This window comes from Falco cherrug, chromosome 2, assembly GCF_023634085.1.
Source record: "Falco cherrug isolate bFalChe1 chromosome 2, bFalChe1.pri, whole genome shotgun sequence".
In the NCBI taxonomy this organism is placed as follows: domain Eukaryota; kingdom Metazoa; phylum Chordata; class Aves; order Falconiformes; family Falconidae; genus Falco; species Falco cherrug.
The window spans coordinates 118,923,672-118,947,403 of NC_073698.1; the positions used below are offsets into that span (position 1 = coordinate 118,923,672).

General features: G+C 46.1%; 1 protein-coding gene across 2 annotated transcripts in view; it reads left to right on the plus strand.

Annotated features, from left to right (window-relative positions):
* Nucleotides 1–23,732, plus strand: part of MYH15 (myosin heavy chain 15) — a 69,069-nt gene that overhangs the window by 16,481 nt on the left and 28,856 nt on the right. Inside the window, exons 4-19 of one of the 2 annotated variants that reach the window (XM_055701392.1) lie at nucleotides 4,005–4,384; nucleotides 7,277–7,422; nucleotides 8,505–8,608; nucleotides 8,964–9,107; nucleotides 10,856–11,012; nucleotides 12,489–12,516; nucleotides 13,388–13,481; nucleotides 14,844–14,864; nucleotides 15,458–15,550; nucleotides 16,918–16,981; nucleotides 17,075–17,173; nucleotides 19,134–19,237; nucleotides 19,673–19,811; nucleotides 20,421–20,539; nucleotides 21,603–21,752; nucleotides 22,736–22,906. In XM_055701392.1, the coding sequence (XP_055557367.1) occupies nucleotides 7,332–7,422; nucleotides 8,505–8,608; nucleotides 8,964–9,107; nucleotides 10,856–11,012; nucleotides 12,489–12,516; nucleotides 13,388–13,481; nucleotides 14,844–14,864; nucleotides 15,458–15,550; nucleotides 16,918–16,981; nucleotides 17,075–17,173; nucleotides 19,134–19,237; nucleotides 19,673–19,811; nucleotides 20,421–20,539; nucleotides 21,603–21,752; nucleotides 22,736–22,906 (1,578 nt within the window). In that variant the 5' untranslated portion in view covers nucleotides 4,005–4,384; nucleotides 7,277–7,331. The remainder of the gene's footprint in view (nucleotides 1–4,004; nucleotides 4,385–7,276; nucleotides 7,423–8,504; nucleotides 8,609–8,963; nucleotides 9,108–10,855; nucleotides 11,013–12,488; nucleotides 12,517–13,387; nucleotides 13,482–14,843; nucleotides 14,865–15,457; nucleotides 15,551–16,917; nucleotides 16,982–17,074; nucleotides 17,174–19,133; nucleotides 19,238–19,672; nucleotides 19,812–20,420; nucleotides 20,540–21,602; nucleotides 21,753–22,735; nucleotides 22,907–23,732) is intronic. The other variant, XM_005440526.4, reaches the window with a different exon arrangement.

Consider the following 23,732-nt stretch of genomic DNA (forward strand, 5'->3'; position numbering starts at 1 on the left):
GGGATGGGGGAATGTCAGCTCTTGGGGAAAGAAGAGTGAGAAGGCCCATGACAAAAACCTTCCCACCCTTCCATGGTTCATCTCTGGAGCCAAAGAGCTGAGACTATTTATTTCATTAGGCTCATTTTTGGGTGTTTTCACCTTCTTATTTTCCTTAGGGCTGTGAGTCAGGCCGAGATTGATTTATCAGTGCTGTTAATCTGCTCTCAAAGCACTGTCAGTCTCGCTCCCAGAAGCCAAGCTCTCCCATTAAAACCCTGACCTATTTAAACGTTCTTAAGATACCATAATGACGGAATGTCAGCAGGGGAGAGGCAGCAATGACAGCTCTGAAATGTTTATTATCCTAGCCCGGGTTAGGAGGGCAGCATGCCAACGCAGCCTGGAGCGCGGCGCTTGGCACGGCATGAGAGGCGAGAGGCGCGGGCTCGCTGCAGCCTGGCCGAGGGCCGGGTGCTGCTGGGTGCCACCAGGCTCTGGGGCGGGCTGCTCTTCTCTTGCGGTTTCCTGCCTTAATGCTTCGCAGTCACTGCTGATTTCAAGCTGTTCAAGGCGGGAAGAGGTATTCTCTTTCAGGGGTCTGCATACTGGTAGCAATAGATCATGGATTTCAGTGGCTTAAAAGGCACTTAAAACATTTTTTGTGGCTCAGAAATTATTTCCCCAGGCGTGTTTGCATGAGAGCAGATGCCTGCCATAGAGAAATTTAAACTTCCTTTAGACTATCTCACCACGCAGTAGCTATCAGCAAAGAATTAATTGCAGGAAACTATTGAAAATGATGATCCTGAAAGGAGGGTGAGCAGAAGCTGCAGGTACCTCTGGCAGGTTGCAGGCGCTGTATCCACTGCATCCGCACTGCAGCAGGGGGAGCACAAAGGCTTGCAGAAACCTGAAAGCCTCCAGTTCTAATAATGCGAATCTAGCTGTCACAAACACTTTAAATGTACTGTTTAGTGCCAATTTTCTCATCTTTTAGAGATATAGCACAGCGCAACTATTTTTAAAACTAAGCTTCTCTCCCTCTCCATTTTCTCTTTGGGGCATCAACGGCTTGAAGGACTAAACCATAATTCTTCAGAAGAGAAAATACATCTACTTGTACAGAATGGGGCTGGATTTGCTGCTGGGTATGATGTCCACGTTTTCCTTCTGCCTAAAATATTCCCATGTGGATGACCTTTCTCCTTTGAGACCTTTCTCACTTGAAAGAGCATCCCACTGGATCGTTTTGGCTCTTTCCCATTTGTTCTTTAAATGGAGACTGCAACAGCAGTGAGGACCAATGACAAAAAAAAAAGCCCTGAAGTGAATAGCAGGTTCTCAATCTCTTCAGAGGCATCCCATGGAGGGACAGTCTTTCTGGTTGCTTATAGAATCATAGAACTCTTTGGGTTGGAAAAGACCCCTAAGGTCACCGAGTCCCACCGTGAACCCAGCAGTGCCAAGCCCACCCCTGGGCCCTGCCCCTGCGCGCCACGGCTGCCCGGCTGCTGGAGACCTGCAGGGACGGTGACAGCCACGGCCCTGCGCAGCCTGTGCCAGCGCTTGGCAGCCCTTTTGGGGAAGAGTTTTTCCTACTGGTGCCACTTGAGGCTGGTTCCTCGTCCTGTCGCTTGTTTATTTGAGAGAAGAGACTGACACCCCACACACCCCCCCGCCTACCACCTCCTGTCAGGCAGCTGTAGGGAGCGAGAAAGTCCAGAGGACCCTGACTCAGAATGACGCTTTCTTCAAGCATCTTTATCTTGAACTAGTGTCCTATCTCATTGATCTTGCTTTTCTGGAGTGCCAGGTTATTACAATGCACGTTTTATTAGGAGTAGTCTGAAGGCCAGCTTTTGCTAAAACACAGCTGCTGGGTGATCTTTTTTCTGAAGAAAATAGGGAGGGTTCATCACGGGGCTTTACACATCCCAGACGCCAACTTTTCTATATAAGACCACAACATTGACACTATCTGTGACCAGAGGTGATAAATGTTATTGCATTCCTTTCCAATATGTAATGTTATTAAAAATAGGTTAGTCACAAGGGCTTCTTATCAAAGTCCCTTGTTTCCCTAGAAACAGTGGCCAGCATTAACCTTTCTAAAAGTAGCTGCTGCGAGAGACAAATGACTTTGGTTGTCACTGTTAGAAATTTAATCTAGGGGAAATGTGCTGCAAATTCTGGTTCATATTAAAAGGAAGGAAATAAACTCCAGAAAGGCAGGAATAATGTGTGCAGTATCAATTCACATCAGGCTAGCAAAGAAAATAAATCGATCGTGTTTGAACCAGTGCTGGCTGCATAGCTTTCCAAAGCAACGCAGGCGCTGAAATTGCATCGGCATCAGCTACGGGAACAGTTGTTTGCAGCCCCAAAAAGGAAAAGAGAGGCGTGGGAGTGAGATTGTAGTGTTCATGCAGGACTGATGAAAGCTGGATATTTGCAGAACAGAAAAAATGTAAGTGATAACAGTGCATTTGTAAAAAAGATGCCTTCTCCTAGGCAAAGTAGGTGGTAATGGAATGCTGTGTTTAGAAGTAAAGCTACTGGCAACGTGAGAGAGGAGCAGCAGGGAGAGAGTATCGGCATGTTATAGCCTTATGGCGTGAAATAATCATATTCTCAGTTTTCACAGCAGATTAACGGTGTCCATAAATTGTGGCGATACGTGCAGTTTACCTTGTTTTCAAATTATGTGATCAGGAGCGCCTGCCTGAGCTTTGCACAGCCGCTCGCTGCTCATCCAAGCAACTGAGATCACTAGCTCTTGTCCACCGGGCGTAAGGCAAACCGGTGACGGGTTGCCCCGACGCCAACGTAGAGCCATGCTGTGGGGCACACAGCCCCTGAAGCAGCCGGCTGCGAGGGGAGGGCAGCGCCTCTGGTCGAAGGGAAGCAGCCAGGCGAGCGCGACAGCTGCTCCATCTCACGCCGCTTGTTTTCGGCTCGACGGCAGGTTCCCTTCACGGGTGGATCCAGAGCAGGACTGCAAGCTTCACCCCTGGCTTTAGCCCAGGACCCTCTTCACAGCTTAAGCCTGCCTGGAGGTGGGCACGTCTCTAGCGAAGCAGTAGGGATTCTCTGTCTCTTGGTTGCATTCCCCAAACGCTAAAAATACCGGGTTACTAAAGCACTGGGATCCTCAGGCCTGCCACATCAATCCCCTGTCTTTGAGTCTATCGCTTCCATAAATTCCTGGGTTTCTTACAAACCTACTCTGCCTGTGCAGCCTGTCACTGTCCAGCCATCAGGACAACAGCTTTAAAAATAGCAGACTCAGCATGCAAACATTTTTCTTCTTGCCTGGTCACAAACAGAGCCACTTGCTCCTGCGGGTATCTAAAAGAATTCAGTGAAGCTGTGGATAAGCTCCCTCCCGGCTCCCCCTTGCTCCCTTGGAAATGAGTTTTCTAAAGCCCTAATATATTGTCTTTGTCCCTGTGGCCAGCAGCATTATCCACAGTATTTATTTTCCTTTGTGCTTTTATATCCAGTTTATGCTAGGACCAAAGGATACCTATATATCTACCTGTGCTGGTAAAAGCAAATCAATCTGGATGTCGGTGGTTTTGCTCTTTATGGGGTGAAGTGAAATGAGACCCGAGTTACTTACAGTGCTTGTTTTATGGGAGAAATGAGCTTGCGATAAGAAGGGCAGACATTGCCTAAACTCTGTCTCATAAATGAGTTTCCTGAAGCAAAGCACTCGCTAAAATTGATGCCTGCTTTGCTCCTTACCTGTGATTCACTTTCCAGACAGAATCAATATATTCTTAAATTTCTTCACTCTCTTGCCTTCTTCATAACCCGGGGAATAGCGATGTATCCCCGACCTGAGCCTATAGGCTTGGCTGTTAAACCTCTGGGGCCCAAGGAGGGGATTGAAAGTGCTTGACTGGGACTCCCCTACACATTCTCACATCCCAGCTTTGTTGCTTGAAGGCAGTTTGGCTCACGTAACCAAATCCCCTTTATAATCACTTGCCCCTTGTGCTTTGATTCTCGTGTTCTAGGGGAGCTACACCTGCCCAGTCTTCGTTTCCACCCCCACCCCCCCGCGAGCCAGTGGTAATTAAGTTCTGAGGCACTCGGAAAAGCAATACTTTCCCCTGTGAAAACACCGAAGCAGGAAAAGCTTCTTCCATGAAGTCATGGAGCAAGAATGGCGCGGCGAGGGGCGGCCGGCGAGAAGCGTGCTGCTCCCCGCCGACATTCCTGCAGCCACACGTGTCCCCTCCTCAGGCATTGTCTCCTCACCCGGGATCCGGCGGACAAATATAGGCATGGAGGAAAGCTGTGGATGCCTGTAAGGCGTTATCCCCGGTGACCTTGAGAGAGGGGCATATAAAGTCTGGACCAGGCGGAGGCGTGACGCTCGCTGTGTGCTCTCAGGGTGAGTACCGACCTCTCGCGCTTGTGAACGAGAGTAGCTGGCGGGGCTCTAACGCTGTTCCACGGGGTTGATGTGACTGAGGTTTTAAGGTCTTTAACTGAAGTTAAGGTCTTAGTAATATTGCTAAATGTGTAGCCTATGTTAGTCATCCTAGGATGCTGCTTGAATGCTAGGGTGGCAAATAAGCGTTTCTTCTCTAACATCGGTGCATTCATTTAGCAGCTAGAATAACCACTGAGGAAAGCGTCAGGTCCCTTGTAATTATGCATGTGGGTGGACTGATTAGTCAGTACCTGCAAGTCATATTTTCTGTCTATCAGCTGCAAGTGGTGATGGCTTATGCAGTTTGCAATTTCAAGCAGCTTGTTGCTCCAAGGAGTTCTTTAATCCAACCTGAGTTACAGCCCTTGGAGAATTACAGGGTTCCCTTGCAAAGGCAGGCGGGTGTCTCTGCCGTAGCTATTGCAGGTGAACCATTAGCATTACAGCAGCTCTTCCAACAGCCCCGGCAAGGAAGGATGAGGTCCCACCTTTGCAAGTCTGAATTTCAAGTCCAAATTGTCAGCGGTGCTGGGCATGCCACTTAGCTTGGTGTAGCAACATTGGCTTTCTACAGGGAGTAGCTGTTTCCAAGCATCTTCCAAAGTTCATATACAAGGGCTGGCTCTTTTTGTTGTTAGCTAGAACAGACTGAAAGGTAAGCCAATGTCTTTTGCTCTGCCTTATCTTTCCCAACTATACTACCTTTAAAAAATAATTTTATGACCATAAACTAAACAACATTTCCAGTTTCTCATATCTGGCACAGATTTGCCACACTGAGTTCTGTGTACCTGCAAGGTGTTCGCTGCCTGGGCTCCCACCTCTGTTGTAAATCCGAAAAAAAAAGAATTCTCTCCCAGCTGCCATAGTGCTGCTTTATAGTGTAACACACTTGCTGCAGCGGTTCCCCCTGAATATATGTGGAAAAAAGATAAGAAGGAGATAGCTGAGTAACTGTCCCTAAGAGGTCTGCACATGGAGCTGGGCTGCGCAGAAGCAGTCTGCAGCATTCAGTGTATATTAGGACCTGTGAGAATCTGTCCCGAGTCCTCGAGATTAACACTGGAGTGGCTTCTCGAGATGTTCACATTTGATGTGAAATGACACTTCCATGCTCTAAGGCTGTTCTGCTTAAAGGTAGGAACTGCTGTAATTCCATTGCTCCACGCTCCCCATGGGAGAGAGGCTTTGCCATGCTGCTAGTTTTGAGTCGTGTCTCCAGCTGGGAATTTTGGTCGGCTCAGATGATCTTAAAATAATTGGTGATGGTTGTGCTTATGTAGGCCCTTAATCTTTAAAAAAGAAAAAAAACAGTTAAGGCTAGTTCTGAAGAAGAAAGTTTTTGCTCTACAGCACCAAGAAAGAAGGTCTCAAGCTCATACTGCAGCAGTGGGTGAGGGCTGAATGTAAAATGTTTGGCAGTCCTGCTGTTTAAGGGCTTCACATTCCCTGGGAGGAATGTGCTGAAAAAAACCTGCCTTGGTTGATGGAGAGTTTTTATCCCTACCAGGATTTTGTTAGAAAGAAATTTAATTTAATTTTGAAAGACTACAGTGTCTGTCTTGATAGGACTCTTGAAAATTTGTCCAGCTGCTCCGAATATTGCACAGTAAATAAAGTAAGGGAAGAGGTAATATCTGAGGGTCACTTGTACAGCTTCAAGTAGGAATCGAATGGTGTCTTGACTCGAAAGAAAAAATATATATATGAAATTCTGAAATTGTGTGCATGTCTGTACACCTTTTAGCAGTGAAACTTCTTTTAGACATTCTCTGGACAGCACCCTGAGTGTTTTACATATGTGTGTAAGTGTTTATATGTGTGTGTATAAAAAAGATTTAGAAAAATAAAACCATAGCTGTACGATCACTTTATAGGATACATAACAATCAAATTAATCGCTTGGCAGTATGAACCAGCAAATTGGTCTCGCTTACCCCCATGTCCCTTGCCCTCTCTTTCATGATAAAAGGCTCCTAAACACCATGGCCTTGCAAGTGTCGGTATTAAGCTGGACTAATAAGCTCAAATCAATCTAAAAAACTACGAAGCCCTTGCACCCATACTGCAGATGCACTTTTCTCCACCGTGCCTTGCTGCAGGGGGACACCCAAGCCGGTGAATTCGGAGGTACCAGCCACTTGGGAAGCTGCACGAGCATGGGACCTCCCTGAGCTGTTTTAGTCCCGTTTTTTTCTAATAACATTTTTTCAATAACACTCTAATTGGTGTGATCAGAGGAGCATGCTGCAGGTAGCAGAGCTGTTTCCAGCTCCGGTGCTGGCTTTCTCCAGCACAAGTGTGGGCAGGTGTCCCTGGAGCCGCACCAAGGGCGTAACACACACCCCTGCAGCAGTTCTCCGTTCGCAGCGAGGAAGCCTCGCTCCGTGATGCCCAGAAAACGCCCGCCTGAGGTGATGCTTGAAGTGGCTGAGGTGCACAGCCCTGGGGAGACGGCTGGAGAGCAGACCCCTGCTCCAGGCAAATTTGAAAGGGGCCAGAAAGGGCCCCCGGTAAGTGGCTTTTAAAATCACAGCTTCAAGTGGTGCCTCCTGCACTTAAAACACCATGCATGCCGCAAAGAAGAGATTAAATTCTCCTGCGGAGATAACTGTACCCACACCGAGGTTTTGAACCACACAGGCTCTGGCTGGCTTTAAAAAAGGCTGAGCCAGAGGAGGGTTTAGCTAGGGGTGCTGTACAGCCCCAGATCTGCATCAGGTGTTTGCATTACCAGTTCATCAGATCAGCCACCTGCCATGTGGCACTGAGTGTTTTGTATTGCCTCAGATCACCCACGAAATGTATGTTTTTCTTCCCCACCCCCCTACCCCCTCCTTCCTTGGGTAGACCACGTCCCTTTCTTTTTCCTCTTTGAGCTGTGCCGCCTTGAATCCTTGCCAAGATGATGGACATGTCGGAATTCGGGGAGGCTGCTCCCTTCCTCCGAAAGAGCGAGAAGGAGCTGATGATGGCACAGACGGTCGCCTTCGATGGTGAGTGCCTGTGCCCCGTATGCTGCCAGCAGCTGCTGCAGAGGGATAAGGGTTACATCCCGGCGTGGTTGTGGTACCCAGAGCAAAGCAGGATGCAAAGAAGGATGCAAAGCCTCCGTTGTTGCTGCTGCTGCTGTTCGAGTCAGCTGGTTGAACCAAATTCTGGTTTCTTTATTCTGCAAAGCTATTAAAAAACCTCAGGTAGTACTAAATAGAAATAATCTCCCGATTTATAGTAAATAGATTTAGAAGATAGGTGTATTTGTACTGCTCTGCTAAAGGGGGGATCACTTCTTGTCCGCTTGGAAGAAAAACAACACACGCTGATGTTCTTCCAGTAAGGAGAGGGATTCTGTGGCCTGACAAGACGTCTCGTTGTGTCGTACCTCTACATCTGTTTGATTTGCAGGCTGTATGACAATCTGACCTTAGCTTTTCATTTTCCATAATTTATTCTTCATGAAAAGGATTTCTCTGAGCCCTGAGGTGTAGCATAAGTACAAATACACCCACAACCACAGCATTTCACTATTCAGGGTAGTCGCTGCAGCTAAAGACCTAAAGTCCAGTGCAGCTACTCCAAACTCTAAAAAGCCACGCACATAACTCAGGGTGAGTTATTAATTTTCAAGACAAACCTCAGAAGAATGTGCAAGAATAAGGTTAAATCTGATAGCTGGCAGGCAAATAATGTGGGCTGCATTCCTCACTCAGATTGCGATTTTCTCTGTGACGTTTTAGCAAACGCCTTAATTTGGGCTTGGCTCTCAGCTCCTCCATCTGCGCACTGGTGATAATGATTATGGATTTCCCGTGGAGGCTGAGGTTTAGCCAGCATTTGTGAAATATTTTGACACCTTGTGCTGGAAGGAGCTAGAAGAAGCCAAGTGGCAGTTTCAAAGGGGAGACAATGTTTGGGAGCCCCGCTTTGGCAGGCAGCTCCCCAGCGCTGCCCATCTGCTGAGGTCCCAGAGGTTTTGTGTCCCTTGTGCAGAAAAAATAACGCAGCCATCTCGCTTAGCTAGGCACGGTGTCACTGTCTGACACCAGGCTGCGAACCCTCGGTCTCCTTCATTTCACAGGCAAGAAGAAATGTTGGGTTCCCGATGAGAAGAAAGCTTACGTTGAAGCTGAAATCACAGAAACCAGCGGTGGCAAAGTGACCGTGGAGACAACAGATGGAAGGGTACAGAGCTGCTTGTGTCTGATCCGTGGCTAACAGGGCTGGAGCAGCGAGCTCCAGAAATTACCTGTCCTTGTTTAAGCTCAGTTGCCTGTTTCATGGAATGGGCTGCCAACGGGAAGCCCCAGTAAGTGATGCCGTATCAGAACAACACATGAAAAACCACCAAGGGAAACCCATCCATGCGGTGGTGGTAGCGGTAAATTCAAATGGAATTATGTACAAAAGCTAGGTTCGAGCTGGAGGACTTCCCTCTGCAGGAGAGAGAGAAAAAAAAATAACGTTCTCCTATAAACTGTGTGAAGCAACAAAAAATCCCAGTGTTTTCCAGTGTTGCTGTACTTACTTGTCTTTGCAGACCATGACTATCAAAGAAGATGATGTGCAGTCCATGAACCCTCCCAAATTTGACATGATCGAGGACATGGCTATGCTGACCCATCTGAACGAGGCGTCTGTGCTGTACAATCTGAGAAAGCGCTACAGCAACTGGATGATCTATGTAAGGGTCGTTACAAGGGTATATTTAGAAATTGCTCTTGAAGTGCTTCAAGAGCAGATGTCATGTTTGAACACGTTGTGTTCGTCATAGTCAGTCTGCAGCTTCGACAAGTGGCCAAACCGAGTGTCTTGCTTATCTTTTCGGGAAAGAAGTTCCTTGGAGCTGGCTTCTGCCTGAGCGCAGGCAGACAAAGCCATGAACAAGGGGGTGCCTAGTTCCTTGGGTTTGCTTGCTTGCCAAGGAGAGGGGTGGCAGGGAGCGTATTTTCAGCAATCAAGGCGCTGGGGAGACCTAGTTTATTTTTACTGTCCTAATATTAACCCATGTCAGCACCAGCCATGGAGATCGCTTTGTTAAGACACGATTCCTTGAGCTCCAAGCACGCACACAACTTCTTTTAAGTATGAGCCTTTCTATCTTTAGTTCAGTAATCTTATTACCTTCATTTTCAGTGCTGACATCTGTCCTGTTTCACTCTGGCCTTTCCCCTTGCTCTGTACCTTCCCCGTGACTTCATTAACATAATTTCTGTCAGCACCAGAACAAGCTTCAGTAGCTTTTATGAGGCCAGACTTTTACTCCATTTGCTGCATTCGGTTGTGTCTGAAATGAGTCAGGGGATTCTGTACATTTGCTAGCCCATCCCTGTTCTGCTTTTTGGTGTTCCTCAGAGGAGTGAATTCAACTTTTCCCCATTTAAATTCTGGTTGTTGAACATTTTCTGCATTTCTCTGACAGCCCCTGCATGGGCACACACAGCCTAAAGCGTAGTTTTGCTTGCAGGTCAGTAGCGGTAGAAAATCAGTCATCTTGCCTTAATCCATTTACTGGCTGGGGGTTTTCTTTCCCTTGTAGAAAATGGGACTCGGGACTCATGCCAAAGCCATTCTGGAGCAGGTCCTGATGCTATTTTTGGGGGGAAGGCACCTGGATTTTACCTGAGATTTTTAGAACTTAATTGAGCTCACTGATCCGTGCGCACATAGTGCTCGTGTCCCCCTGATAACTGGGTTTCTTCAGAGATTTTTGCTTCGATCTGGACCAAGTACCTGAAAAGTCACCAGCTAACAGCGACTCCCTGGGGTTACAGCTGCAAACTCCTCCTTCCTCAGAGGCACCAGGCCCCAGCTAACTGATGTAGATAGCCCAAAGAGCAACTACAAAAATAGATTTTTGCCAACCGTGTTTCTCCAAAAGCTGAAAGAAGCTCCACAGCTTTGGGGAATAACCCTGTGAAGTCGCTCTCTTTTTGAACACCCACCAGAAATTGCCCCAAGGTGCTCACATCAGATTAATAAAAGGAGATTGTTCCTCTGCCTAAGAACAGAGCTCAAGCAGCAAAGCTGTTACTTTTCTTTCCTTCGTAATGACAATTTTCAAGAGGAAAGAACTCTCGTGGGGCAGCAAGGCAGAAAATCAGACCTTGGTCTGTTTGCTGGCCCTTGGTTTTGCTGAAGGGGCTGTTTCTGGCTGTCATCTTGAAAACTGCCCCCCCCCCCCCCCCCGCAATGGGAAGCTGTTTGATATCTGCCGGTTTGATAGCGGTCACCGACAGGAGGTCACTGAGCGGGCTGGGAGCCTGTTAGAAACTCAGAGCAAAGGCTGCAAGTCAAGTCAGAATTCAAACTCGGATCAGAAGCTGGAAACACCGTGTCCTGCTCGGTTAGCTAAGACTTTTTCTTCTTATTCCTTGAGCCGTTTATTTTTCACTCTTGTTTTCTTTCTTTGTTTTTTTTTCACCTCTCCAGACCTATTCTGGTTTATTCTGTGTGACTATAAATCCCTACAAGTGGCTGCCTGTCTACAAGTCAGAGGTTGTTGCTGCATACAAGGGCAAGAGGCGCTCGGAGGCGCCTCCCCACATCTTCTCTATTGCTGATAACGCATACCATGACATGCTGCGTAGTAAGTGGCCCTGTTTGCTTTCCGATCTGGTTCGGCTTTATTTTATTTATTCATGTATTGCTTTATTCGTTTATTTATTCACTGGCGTGATTGGTACCGAGTGGAAGTTTGTAAGAGCTTCTGCAGTCTGCCACAAATGTGCAAATCCTCTACAAGCAGCAGGGGCTCAACAGTCTGCATCAATTTTTACATATATGTATATATATATATATATACACACACACACATGTATTTGTTTTCTAACTCCCCTGACTGTCCCTGCGGCACTGGTGGTAGCAGTGAGCTCTGTATATGGGTTATCTGTAAGGTGCACAAATGTAGGTGTCTGAACTGGGTGAATCCATCAGTTTGTAACAGAAATGGAGCTGTGCCCCAAAGGTCTGGAAGTATTTTCCCAACTTCAAAATTGAACTTACTGTCAGTCTATGCTCAGTTAGAATACTCTAACGCTTGTAAAATGTATTTATGCAAAGGTTAGTGAAGGCCAGCTATCTAGGGCGCTGTGCACGCATCGCTCGCATGAACCAGCCGTAAGCAGCAACCCTGTGACACCAAACTCCGAATTTTCCTCTGAAATTTTCTCATCCTGACCCTCAAATTACTGGGAAAAAAAGAGTGTATCAGCAGAGGGCAGCAGTGATGTGCTCACACCAGGTTCTGGGAGGCAGCAGGGTAAATCCCAAAGAGACCTGGTGGAAACACATCCTGCTGTCACCTGGTTTTAAAAAAATGGGAAGTGCCACAGCTGTGAGGGGACAGAAAGCACTGGGCAAAGGGGATGTGTGTGGCAGCAAAGTGATGCTCTTTCATCAGCTAAGGGTGACATATGGCCAGGCTGCCCATTATGTAGCCTGTCACAACGACTGGAATTAAGAAAGAAAAGAGGAATTTAGGCTCAACAGCTTGAGAAGCTGCTATGACTTAGCATTTACAGAACTCGGTTAATAATACATTAAGGTTGCAAAATGTTCTAATAAACACTTATTTCTGGTCAGGCCATTAACAGCGGGGACACTAGTTCCTTCCAGCAGCACGGCCAGCTGAAGAGTACATACACAGTGAAGAAACAGCAAAATTGCTTGGGTGGGTCTTGTACCGCAGGAGCAGAAGGGTCAGATGTGAGCAAAGATGTACTCAGGAGTAAGAAAAAAAACCATTTTGATGACAGGAAATTGCATGATTTATAGTTTCCCAGACAGAGGGGGAATGTGCACAACTGACAGGTCTTTAATAGTGACTTGACAGAACATGAGAGGGCAGGGCTAGAGCTGGCACTGCTGCCCGTCAGGTCAGCCTAGGTGATGCTAGTGTTCACCTTCCCACCCCTGCATCAGCTGATTCCCTCCTGTCTTTGCAGGACTGATTCTAGAATAGTTGCTACTTTTGTAGCAATGTTTGCAATTATAATAAGCAATTTGTACAGCTTGCTAAGTTTGTCCTTTTTTTTTTTTTTTTTTTCCCTCTCCCCCTCCACAGATCGGGAGAATCAGTCTATGCTGATCACGTAAGTGCTTCTTTTTTGACTGATTTGAGACTCTGTTGCTGTGAAAAACTTAGAAGAAAAAAAATCCTGCTGAACTACAAGCTGACCCTTGAAAGCTCAGCTGAATCGCCCAGAACTTGATCCAGGCCAAGTTACTGGCAATTTGGCCATCTGATGGCTGCCTTCAGCCCCGAGGGAGAGGAGCAGCCAAGGGCTGGATGGAGGCTGGTCCATCCCTGATCCCCATCTGGTGATCATCCCAAATAGGCTTTTAAACAACTCAGTAGACAATTAAAGAAGCTTCTTCCAGGGTCTGCCTTGCTGTGGCTGCCCTCTTCGGACACGGAAGACTCCTTTTTAATGTGGTTGCTCTTGCTGCAAATTATAGTTACGAATGTTGTGTAGACATGTCTAAAGGGAGGGAGTTGACCAAGGCAGTAAAGAAGAGGCACATCGTTTCCTGGCAAGCATCAAAGATGGAGAGTTGGGTGTCTCTCTACACAGTTCGCATGTGCTCCTGTATAATGCTGGCAAATTAGTGCAGCTTTTCTGCAGGTTTTCTAGCTCATTCGCTGTATGTAGGTGTACCTCAGATCCTCAGCCCAGGTGCCTGTAACAAAAGCTTCATGCCCTTAAAGGCAGCTCAGTGTAGTGTGGGTTTGTACGAGATTTCTGAGCCCAGTCACAGAAAGAATGCTGTCAGAGGCATTCACCTCTTCATTCAGTCATTTTAATCTGCTTTCCACGGAAATAGCCCAACAGCAGGCTGCAGAAATGGGAGTCAGCGGTCCCGAGAGCAGCCTGCGTGGGGGGGTAGCTGGCAGGACAGAGGGTAGAAGGATGAGTTACAGCTGTTTGAGCAATGCCTCTGTTATCTTCCTCCTTCCTTTAGTGGAGAATCCGGTGCTGGCAAGACTGTCAACACAAAACGCGTCATCCAGTACTTTGCCACGGTGGCAGCCCTGGGGGAGCCTGGTAAAAAGAATGTAAGTCTGCTGGTGGCTCTTTCCTCTCAGACTCCCACGGTTGTGTACCACTAGCCTCACAAGTCTGCATCCCGGATGCTAGACCTCGGCAGGCATGGTTAAGAAAAGAAACTGGTGGGAAAAGATACTGGTGTTTCTACGTGGCATTACCGAGAGCATGCAGCTCTGAAGGTAGCAGGGCAATGCCCACCTGAACGTGCCACGCTCCAAAGGGAGCAGAAAAACCACTCCCGCTGCTGCTTTTTTCTAGGAGTTTTAGGTTTTGTGTGTGTTAAATATGCTTATTGTTGTGTTAAAGCTGGCCAAAAGATGAGAGACTGATGATTAAGAAGTCTCATTTTTATTTCACATAGAGAGCAGTCTTCAAAAGGACTAGGATTAAAATTTCTCATCAAAAAGTCTGTTTTGTTGAAAGCCTTTTTTTCCACAAAAAAAGGAATATTTTGACAAAAGGTATTTTTTTTCAATCAGCTTTTCTGTATTTTTCTTTGGATAAGTATTGTTCTGCTTCTAAGTTCCTTCTAAGGTCACGGTGAATGCTGTATTTGTGCTGCTTTTAATCTCATCTTGCTATGAGCTTGTTCACTCTGAGCTTCATTGCACCTGAATGGTCAACACTTTTTTGTGGTGAATTTACCAATTCCTGTGAACTGTATTTACACGGCCAAAATTTCAGCCAGGCTCAGATTCTGTACACGTAACTCACATCACCAAAATTTAATATACATTCACACAAGGCCTGCAGGGCTCTCTGAACACATGACAGCGTGGTCCAGAGCCAGCATTCTGTGTGTGCTGAGCTTGGTGTCTGAGACCTGGTGTGCTCAGGGAAAAATCGTGCAAATAACATACTGCAGCTGGAAGATATTCCATGTAGTTTATCAGCTCAGGTGGCATTTTCATTATCATTACCCTTTTTTTTTCTTTTTCCCAAATAATCCAAGAGTTCAAGGGCAGCATGATCTAATAGTCTAAAACTTGTCTGTTTGCATTTACATTATTTTATTCTTACCACCTGGCACCAGTCTCTTCTCCCTGTCCAGTTAGTTAGCCTTTGGGTTCATTGTGGAACGTCTCCAGAGCAAAATTAGGCAGATGTTTGGAGTGGAGGTTAAAGCAGCAGGCTGGGTAGGAACAACGCTTGGCTGTTTTGTGATGTGCGGTAAATGCAAAGAAACAGTTGCAAGTGCTTTTGGAAGCAAGGATTCAAAAAGCCCTGCAAAAAGTCCTGCTGGTGCGTTGGTGCCCATTAGACATCTGACCTTGCTAATCTTTATCTTCTGTAATGTCCTTGGTGTTAGCACTCACATTCTCTCTCTCTCTCTCTCTTTTCCCTCCTCCATTGTGTTCCTCTTTCGACAGCAACCAGCTACCAAAACTGGGGTAAGTCATCAGCTTTGCTATTTTATCTTTTCCACGTGCAAATGCTACTTGGCTCTGTCGGTCCATGTCACGAACCGCAGCATCTCGCTTTGCGCCGTTCCCTGGTGAAGGACCCCTGGAGCCCAAGCACATAAAGCAGTTCGCTTCAGCAAACTGAAATTTGTGCAAGTGACAGTTAATGCTTTTCTCATCTCCAAGAATCCCAAATATTACAAGTGCTGAGTGCCTTCAAATCTAATGCGTTTCAGTGCTCGTCACTGCCTTCAGTAGCCCTACACACATCCACGTGGATGTCCCCACCAGCTTCACGGTCCATGGGAAGACATGGTGACCTCTTTTGTATGCAGATGGTATAAAATATGAGATCCACAAAGCGAAACAGCGGGGAGCAGCAGAATGTTTGAGGCCTTTTAAGCACTCGAAACTGACTGATGCTGATGCTGTTATGCCATTCGCACTGTGCCACCCCCGGGGTGAGCTAATCCCATCGCTGCAGGGGCTTTTCTCTGGGAGTGAATGTGTGGCTGGCTTAGAGGTGGCACTGAGTTTGTGGCCTGTAGGTTTCTCAATACTATTTCGACCTTGGTTTCCAGGGAACCTTGGAGGATCAAATCATTCAAGCGAACCCAGCCCTAGAAGCTTTTGGAAATGCCAAAACTCTGAGAAACGACAACTCCTCACGTTTTGTAAGTCTGTAATGTAAGGCAAGGATGTCCTCTTCAACAATGGCCAGTTAGTAATGTCTCTGTAGTAAGCCCTTTGTAAGTTGCTTCTCATTTCTTCTATTGTAATGGGTGGATTTCCACATAGTGGAAGAGTAACAGAGTAGGATCTAACCAGGAAAAACTAACCAGTGAAAGGATTGAAGATAAAAAGGAACAAAGGTAGATCCACCCTGAATAACTGTTTAAACTGTACGTGAGGGGAAGACAAGCAAAGCCTAGCTTTATGAAACCTTTTGAGCTGCAATGGCAGGTCTTCCCCAGGACCACCTCTGCTGCATAGCCTTATTTTTCCACCACATTTTCCACCCGCCTAAGTCATTCCCGTGCCCTGTGATAGCTCTACTTTGTCATCAAGTGTCAGAAATGGTCAGAATTGCACCGAGGTCCCTGCTCCCTCCACATGTCCCCCCTCTGCAGACCCACACACGCAGCAGTGCTCCTGCCTTTGACCCGCCTACCATCCATCTACCTTTTTGGCTGAATAAGCTGCCCCCGGCTTGTCCTCAGAGCTGACATGACCTTGGGCCTCTCCTCATCTCCATCAGGCTTGCAGGAGAGCAATGCCCTCGGGAGCTCTGCCTCTGCCCCATCTGGCTGACGTTGGCTCAGAGGTCTGGAAGAAATGGCAGGAGGATGACAGCCTGAGTTTGTAGCCCTTGCTTCCCAAAGAAATCCAGTCGAAAATGAAATTGGAAGGGGTGGAGAGGGTCAGGGGTTGTAAGCGTCTGTGAAAAGCTACACAATTGTATGAGGAGTTTGTCAGCTGAATGGAAATTAATTATTTAAAAGAGTTCATGTGTTTGAATATGAGAAATTAAATGAAAACGACTCAATTTTTATGAATTTGGGGGGATGAATATGCAAATTATTATATATATAAAATATATATTAAAAATAGGGGGAAAAGCAGTGTAAAATCACAGTACCCATCTGATGTAAAGAGTTGCACGTCAGTTAGGACTGCAAATGAAGAGCAGTGTAAAAAGCAGCCCGTGTCCTGTGCCCAGGCGTGTTGCTCCGAGCCCTGCTCTGCAGCAAGCCTGCATCGCCAAGCTGGAAGCCACGTGCGTTCCCCTGTCTTAGCCTGGCAGATAAGTCCACTGTTATCCTTTCCCCGCAAGCTGATTACATAGCTGCACGTACGGATTTAGGCTTGGAAAAGCGTAATATCATTGTCTGATACTTCTCATTGAAAATCTGCCTGTGCAAAGCCAAGGAGTTAGCATAAATGGGCTCTTTGGGCCAAATGATTGCCTGCAAGCAGCACCCTTTGTTTCCTTCTGTGTATACTATATGCACTAATTAGAACATTCTTCTCTGTGAATTAGGGTAAATTTATCCGAATCCATTTTGGAACCACAGGCAAGCTGTCATCTGCTGATATTGAGATTTGTAAGCACAAAACTCTCTCCTTTTACAAAATATAATTGCTCATCTGGAAAGCTTGGAGAGCCATTCTCACTGAATTTTCCTTTGTGCAACTAGATTTATTGGAGAAATCCCGAGTGATTTTCCAGCAACCGGGTGAAAGAGACTATCACATCTTCTACCAAATCCTGTCAGGAAAGAAGCCGGAGTTACTAGGTAAGCAGCATGTGGAGCCGCAGCTTTTAAGAATCAAACTTCAGCTGAACAGACAGTGGCTGAGGAGGGGGCAGGGGGCCAAGCCTTGGGCTTCCACTTGGTGAAACTGCACTTCCACTGTCAGATGCGCTCTTTTAAAGCTGCCTTTTAAAGATGCTGTTCCGACGGCAGCAACAGAGACTTTTTTTCTGTGATACACTGATGCAGGTGCCCTAGCAAGTGAAGTGGTATGATGGATCAGTCTGAAGGGAATGAGTCTTAGATAGGACTTCTAAAACATAGCGTTATGAAGGCAAAAGACGTCACACCAAATTTGTGTAATCCAAGGTCTCGAAACATCTGGAAAATGCTGTGCCTCTGACAGCATTTGTGATGATGAAACTTTAATTGCCCAGATTTTCATGTATAAGGAGATTTGCTTATAAGTCCATGAACAAAAGGTAGTTTCTTCTTTCTGCTCCAAATGCCTAAACTGGCATCCTAGCATGTCGTGCAGCAAGAGAGAATACACAAAGCTGCCTGCTGCTGATTTCTGTGGTGACTGCCCCTTCTGAGCTTCCCCTGGCTGCACGCAGTCCCACAGACCTGCTGGAGGAGAGCAGGGAGCAGATGTGCTCTCTCTGCTCCCAACCCCAGAGCTCTGAATAAAACCATCACTAGTTTTTAAGTGATGTGGTTTGCTGACTTTAATTTGTGCTCTGAAGGAACACATTTTATAAAGTACATTGAAGAGTCACTTTATTGCTCTGCTAAACTCCTACTAAGCCATAGCAATCATAATCTGTTTTGAAGGTTTATTATCCTGACGGTGTGTGGTGAGGTCCTTAACCTTCTTAGCTCTTACATGGCCTTATTAACGGTGATTACGGGAAAGATTACAAAGAAGCATTGCACTGAGATTCCTATGCGAACCCCTGTGCTGGGAAAATATGTTCTTTCTTATAAATCATCGGTCTGTATACAACAGCACACCCCTTTCTGGCCAGCAGGAGCACGCCTGCAGGCTCTTCAAGGGGCTGGAACCGATGGGGATCTTCTGTTTTGTAGACATGAAATGTATGCATTTGTATATAAACACATAGGTATCTAAATATAGAGAAGCATAAATATAGAAAAATATAAATGTAGTTAATGAGTACTTAACCGTGACTATATAGCAAAGTTAAACAGACTTAGAATATTATTATATATACACATATATTGATAGGCATATATGTATATGCATATGCGCATATTTAGACATGTAGGCATGTGTGTACATATATAAAAGATTGAAATCTAGAGCAAACCTTGGTCTGCTGAATGTGGGTGAAACTTTCCGTTGGTTTAGGGAAGCAGGACTCTCCCTGTAGTTTTGGAGCCAGCTAGCTTTCTAGGAAACAACTCTACATTCTGGGGTTTAGATGTGAAGGAAAAGGAAAAGGGGGAGAAAGAGACACCCACATTCAGACTTTTGTTCATCAACAGCCAAGTGTCTTCTGCCAAGAGTCCTGGAAGTTGCTATTTTTGCGAGTCTGTTATAAAAGAGGGAAACCGTGTCCACTGTCCCTGTCTTGGATCACACTAAAACCTTTTTCTCCTCTGTACTTAGATGGGACTTTTACCCCTACAGGCATGCAAGGCAGAGAGTAGGGCTAGATGGGAAATGACGAACTCAGTATGTTGCAAAACAGGCTTAACAGATGTGCATGGATGTGCATGCAGTATTCCCATATTCCTTTTATTCATGCTTTCTCTAAATCTTGGTCTTCTGGAATAGTAGAAGAAGAGAGTTGGTTGCTGCCCTGCAGTTGTAAAACAAAACAAAACAAAACAACAAAACAAACCACAAACAACACAGAAAACAACTTTATACGGAGTTGTGCAGAGACAAATGTATGTCAGAGTTGCTTTTTCCATCTCCATTTTTGGGGGATTTCCTGAATGGAGGGTAGTTTTGACCTTGGCTGTTCTTTTACAGATATGCTACTGGTATCTACCAACCCATACGACTACCACTTCTGCTCACAAGGAGTAGTTACAGTGGACAACTTGGATGATGGAGAAGAACTGCTGGCAACGGATGTAAGCCTGTATTGATTTCGCTTTGTGCCTCATAGATGAGGTGCATGGGGGGAGGAAAAGTGGTGGCAGAAGCCTGTCTTCTGACACTGAAACTATTGGACTAAAGTGAAAGCAGAAATGGGTCTTAATTGCATGTGTTCATACTGCGAAGCACGAGGCCTGATAAACTATTATACTCTTGAATCTGGCCTTGCTCCATGTAATGCCCACGGGCACAACATTCTTATAATTAGATGTATAAAATGCTAGGTGAAGGGAGGTCTCCTCCTGCTCCCCAGCCACTGCTGGCCTTCAGGGTGTTCCAGCGGCTGCCTTGTGTGGTAACGCCCCTTGGCAGGTTGGTAATGTCTGCCCGGCAAAGGTAGATCGCGAGGCTGCAAAATGCTGTTGCTTTTGAATAGGGAAGTGACAAAACACCTGCACTTCTCTTCACAGCAAGCCATGGACATCCTGGGGTTTGTGCCCGATGAGAAGTCTGGCTCCTACAAGCTCACAGGTGCCATCATGCACTTTGGGAACATGAAGTTCAAACAAAGGCCCAGAGAAGAGCAGGCAGAGGCTGATGGCACTGAAAGTAAGAGTAACACCTAAAATTACTCCTTCCCTTCAGAAGTCCAGCACGTACCATGCATTGCATTGCAGCAGAAGCAGGCTGTTTGCTTTCATCTTGCACCGTGTAGGTCCTGCTCAGCCAAGAGTGCTGTGCTTTATTTGTAGCAGTGGCTTACTCAGCGGTGGGTAACCTGATTTAGTAGAAGGTGAATAGAAACAGTCAGAGTAACCCAATGTAATTCTGGTTTTGTGCCCATTTGAACAAAATGGTTGTAAAAACCTGTTGTCTTAGCTTTTTGTCTCTTACATGTCATCATGTCTTGCTTCTTTACTTCCTCTTGCACCTGAAATCTATAACCAGTGTGGAGATATGTCCTTTTCCCTGTGCCTGAAGCGTTTCTCAAGGTTCTTGCAGTGGTTGGGGTCTAAGGCAGCTAGATGGCCTTCTCTACCACAAAAAAAAAAAAAAAAAAAAGAAAAAAAGCACAGGCACACCTAACACACGTCATTAAAACCCCAAGGTCTTTATTCAGTTTCTCTTTGGAAGTGGATGTACTTAATGTTTTTTCTTGGCCAGGCATGCTTCCATGTGGAAGTTTAAACCAGCTGAAACCTCGGTTCTCTTGATCAGGTGCCGATAAAGCTGCCTACCTAATGGGAATCAACTCCTCCGATTTAATTAAGGGTTTATTGCACCCAAGAGTGAAAGTTGGCAACGAGTATGTGACCAAAGGTCAAAGTGTTGAACAGGTAAGGAGAAGCTTTTGGGGTCTTTGGATAACTGTCCTGCAAGCCTTGAGGATTCACCTGTAACATCTCAGGGAGACAGGCAGCTGCTAGAAATATTAACTCATACCTCTAGTACCTGTTCTCATTTTACATGCCCAAACTTGGGGGAAGAGACAGTGAAAGTGAGGGAAACCGGCAGATTGCCAAAAGCATAGTGTCTGGCCTTCGATAGGATTGTTTTTCTGATGTGTTAGTAGCAGCCACTCAAAGAAATCAGGTGCAGGAAAACCACATGGGGATTGAAATCTAATTCTGGATGAGAACAGTTACCGAGAAGAGTTGAGCCATGGATTGTTTGTTCACTCATCACTCATTCATTATTCATGTAATTTTAAGCTCTGTGTGACCTCAATCAGCTAAAGGTAATACCCACTTAGAGGTACCTCCTAATTCAGGGAACAGAAGTCCTAGGGTTAGCACCGCTGCAGCTGTGACAGTGTTGTAGAAGATGCTGCAGCATTTTGGTTAACATGAATTTGTTGTTTGAAGACAGGCTGTGGTACAGGCTCAGAAACTAGAAAACTGCTGGGGAGAAGTCTATCCTGTTGGTGTGGTTGCACCTGGGCTAAAAAGAGACTTCTGATGGACTCTTCTTATCGCCTGCTTATGCCACAGCATCCCTCAACAAGTAGAAGCAAATGGCAATGAGCAACTTGAGCACACAGACCTCCCCTATTCTGGCAGTAGCTCTGGGCATCATGGCTGGCATCCAGCCGGTGAGCTTTCTGGTACCTAACTTCCACGGCAATGTGTAAGGCATTAAAATATTCGCAACTTGCTCTCCGGCTATTTCCCAAGAGGTACTTTACTAGCACTTTTTGTATGTATTAGTATACATACATATACATAACAATGGTTCGACAAAAAGCCAGCACAGGTGATGGGAGAAGCTATGTGTTGTGTTAAGTATGCCTTGGTGGTCATAAGAACCACCATGACATTTCATTTAAACCATAAGCAGGGATTGAAGCAGGCACTGAAATCCCTGTGTTCACAGAGTGGTGTTGTGAAACATGTGTTTTAGGTTTTGTATGCTGTGGGAGCCTTATCTAAGGCAGTGTACGATCGGATGTTCAAATGGCTGGTGGTCCGTATCAACAAGACCTTGGACACTAAGCTGCCGAGACAGTTCTTCATTGGAGTCCTGGATATCGCCGGGTTTGAAATCTTTGATGTGAGTATTAATGTGTAAGGCGGAAGGACATAACAGACACCAAGCCCCTGGGTGGTTATTCCTGTTTTCTAAAAGAACAGAAGGCTGTGAGCTGAGAAAGTTGTAAAGCAAATCGTGTATATGAGTTTACAAGGGTTTTCCATTAATAGATGTAGAAAACACTCATCATTTAGCACAGCTGAACATGCTGATAGTTCCTGGGGAGGAAGAGGGTGACAACCTTTAGCAAAGACAACACCTTGCATGCTTTGGGCTGTGTTTTAGAAGAATGTATTGTTCCCAATCTTTCTCTTTGAGAGAAAGCATCTTGTATAGGGTAAGATATTTCTTCCTCTTCATATAGGATATGTCTTCGTCTCGGTATAAGATAAGAGATACATCTTCCTCTCAATATAAGTAAAAAAATTTTTACAGTGAGGACATTCCATCACTAGAACAGCCTCCCCAGGGAGTTTGTAGAGTCCCCATCACTGGGGGTTTCACGCTGTGACTGGACAGGGTGCTAGGCAGTCTCATCTAGGCTCCCTCTCCCACAAAACGTTGGACCAGGTGATCTTTCAAGGTCCCTTCCAACCTGGGCTGCTCTGTGATTCGATCATCACTGTAAAGAAGTGTATGTGCATAAAGCATGTCACAACTTCTGTTTCTCAGAATCTGTCCCTGAAGATGTTTAATGCTGCTGCTCTGTGTTGCTGTCCGTACGCAGCAGAGCAGGGTGCGTTGGCTCTGCTCCGCAGGACTGCTGTGGCATGCTGCCGAAGGGAAGGGCATCCTGACAGACCTGAACAAATCTGGGCATGAGGCAGCCAGCAGCCTGCCACTGAACTCCCCCCTCCTATGCCTTGGGTGTTATGCCCAGTAGTCTCCCAACCCGCCACTGTGTAGAAGGTTTTAGCTATAAACAGTTTCCTTCTTGCTATTCCACCAAGCCCTTACCATCGTTAACTGTGGTGCAACGCTTCTTTTTTTATCTCCTCCTGCAGTTTAACAGCTTTGAGCAACTCTGTATCAATTACACTAATGAGAAACTGCAACAGTTTTTCAACCATCACATGTTTGTCCTGGAGCAAGAAGAGTATAAGAAGGAAGGCATTGACTGGGTGTTCATTGACTTTGGCATGGACCTGCAGGCCTGCATTGATCTGATCGAGAAGGTGTGTACGGCAGCTCTGAGGTGTATCTGCTGAATTGGTTTTACTCATGATGCTCCCTTGGAGGTGTCCTCAGGGCTCAGTGGGCAGAGTAGAGCAGACAGCAGGGCGGTTCCTGCCTTTCTATGTGCAATGCAGTATCAAAGGGCGATGGGTATCGGTGGTGACTTGGCTTCGCCTCTGTAAGTTTGCGTTACGGAGCCAGCAGTAACCACAAACTGTACCTGTTAGTCCGTATGGCTGTGTAATCTTAGGGTTTGCTTTTGTCTTTCTCTGTCCCTACTGCCCTTCCATTTACTTTATTCCCCATACGCTTAACATCAAACTTCATTTGTCAGCTTCTCAGGGCAAATGCTATGTGTCAGTACGTGCCCCATGAAACTCCTGCTCGTGACATTATATTGATGTGCAAGCCCTTTGTGCTTTGCCTGGAACTATTGCTTCCCTCTCGCCGCTTCCCCAGCATGGGAGATGCCTTTCCTTTTCCTTTTTTGCGAGTATAATGTGGTCCTGCTGGGGACAGCTGTCCCTTGCTGTATCGCTCTTTCTGCCACGTCTTACGTATGGCATGGCATCTAACCCTGCTGATCTGTGAGGAAAAATGAAATTTTAAGTCCTGCCTTAGCTGGAGTGGAAAGGCTGATTATTGAGTGCTCTTCTACTTGATCACTTTCCTCCCCAGGGGTAGGTTATCTGCACATGAACTTAGTCCCTCAAACAACCCGTCCAGTGCTAGGAAGCTAGTTCATCTGTTCCTGAAACATGAATGATAAAATGTGAGTTGGTCCAGCTGCCCTGAAAGGGAAATCAGACCCTTCCTGGAAGTCAT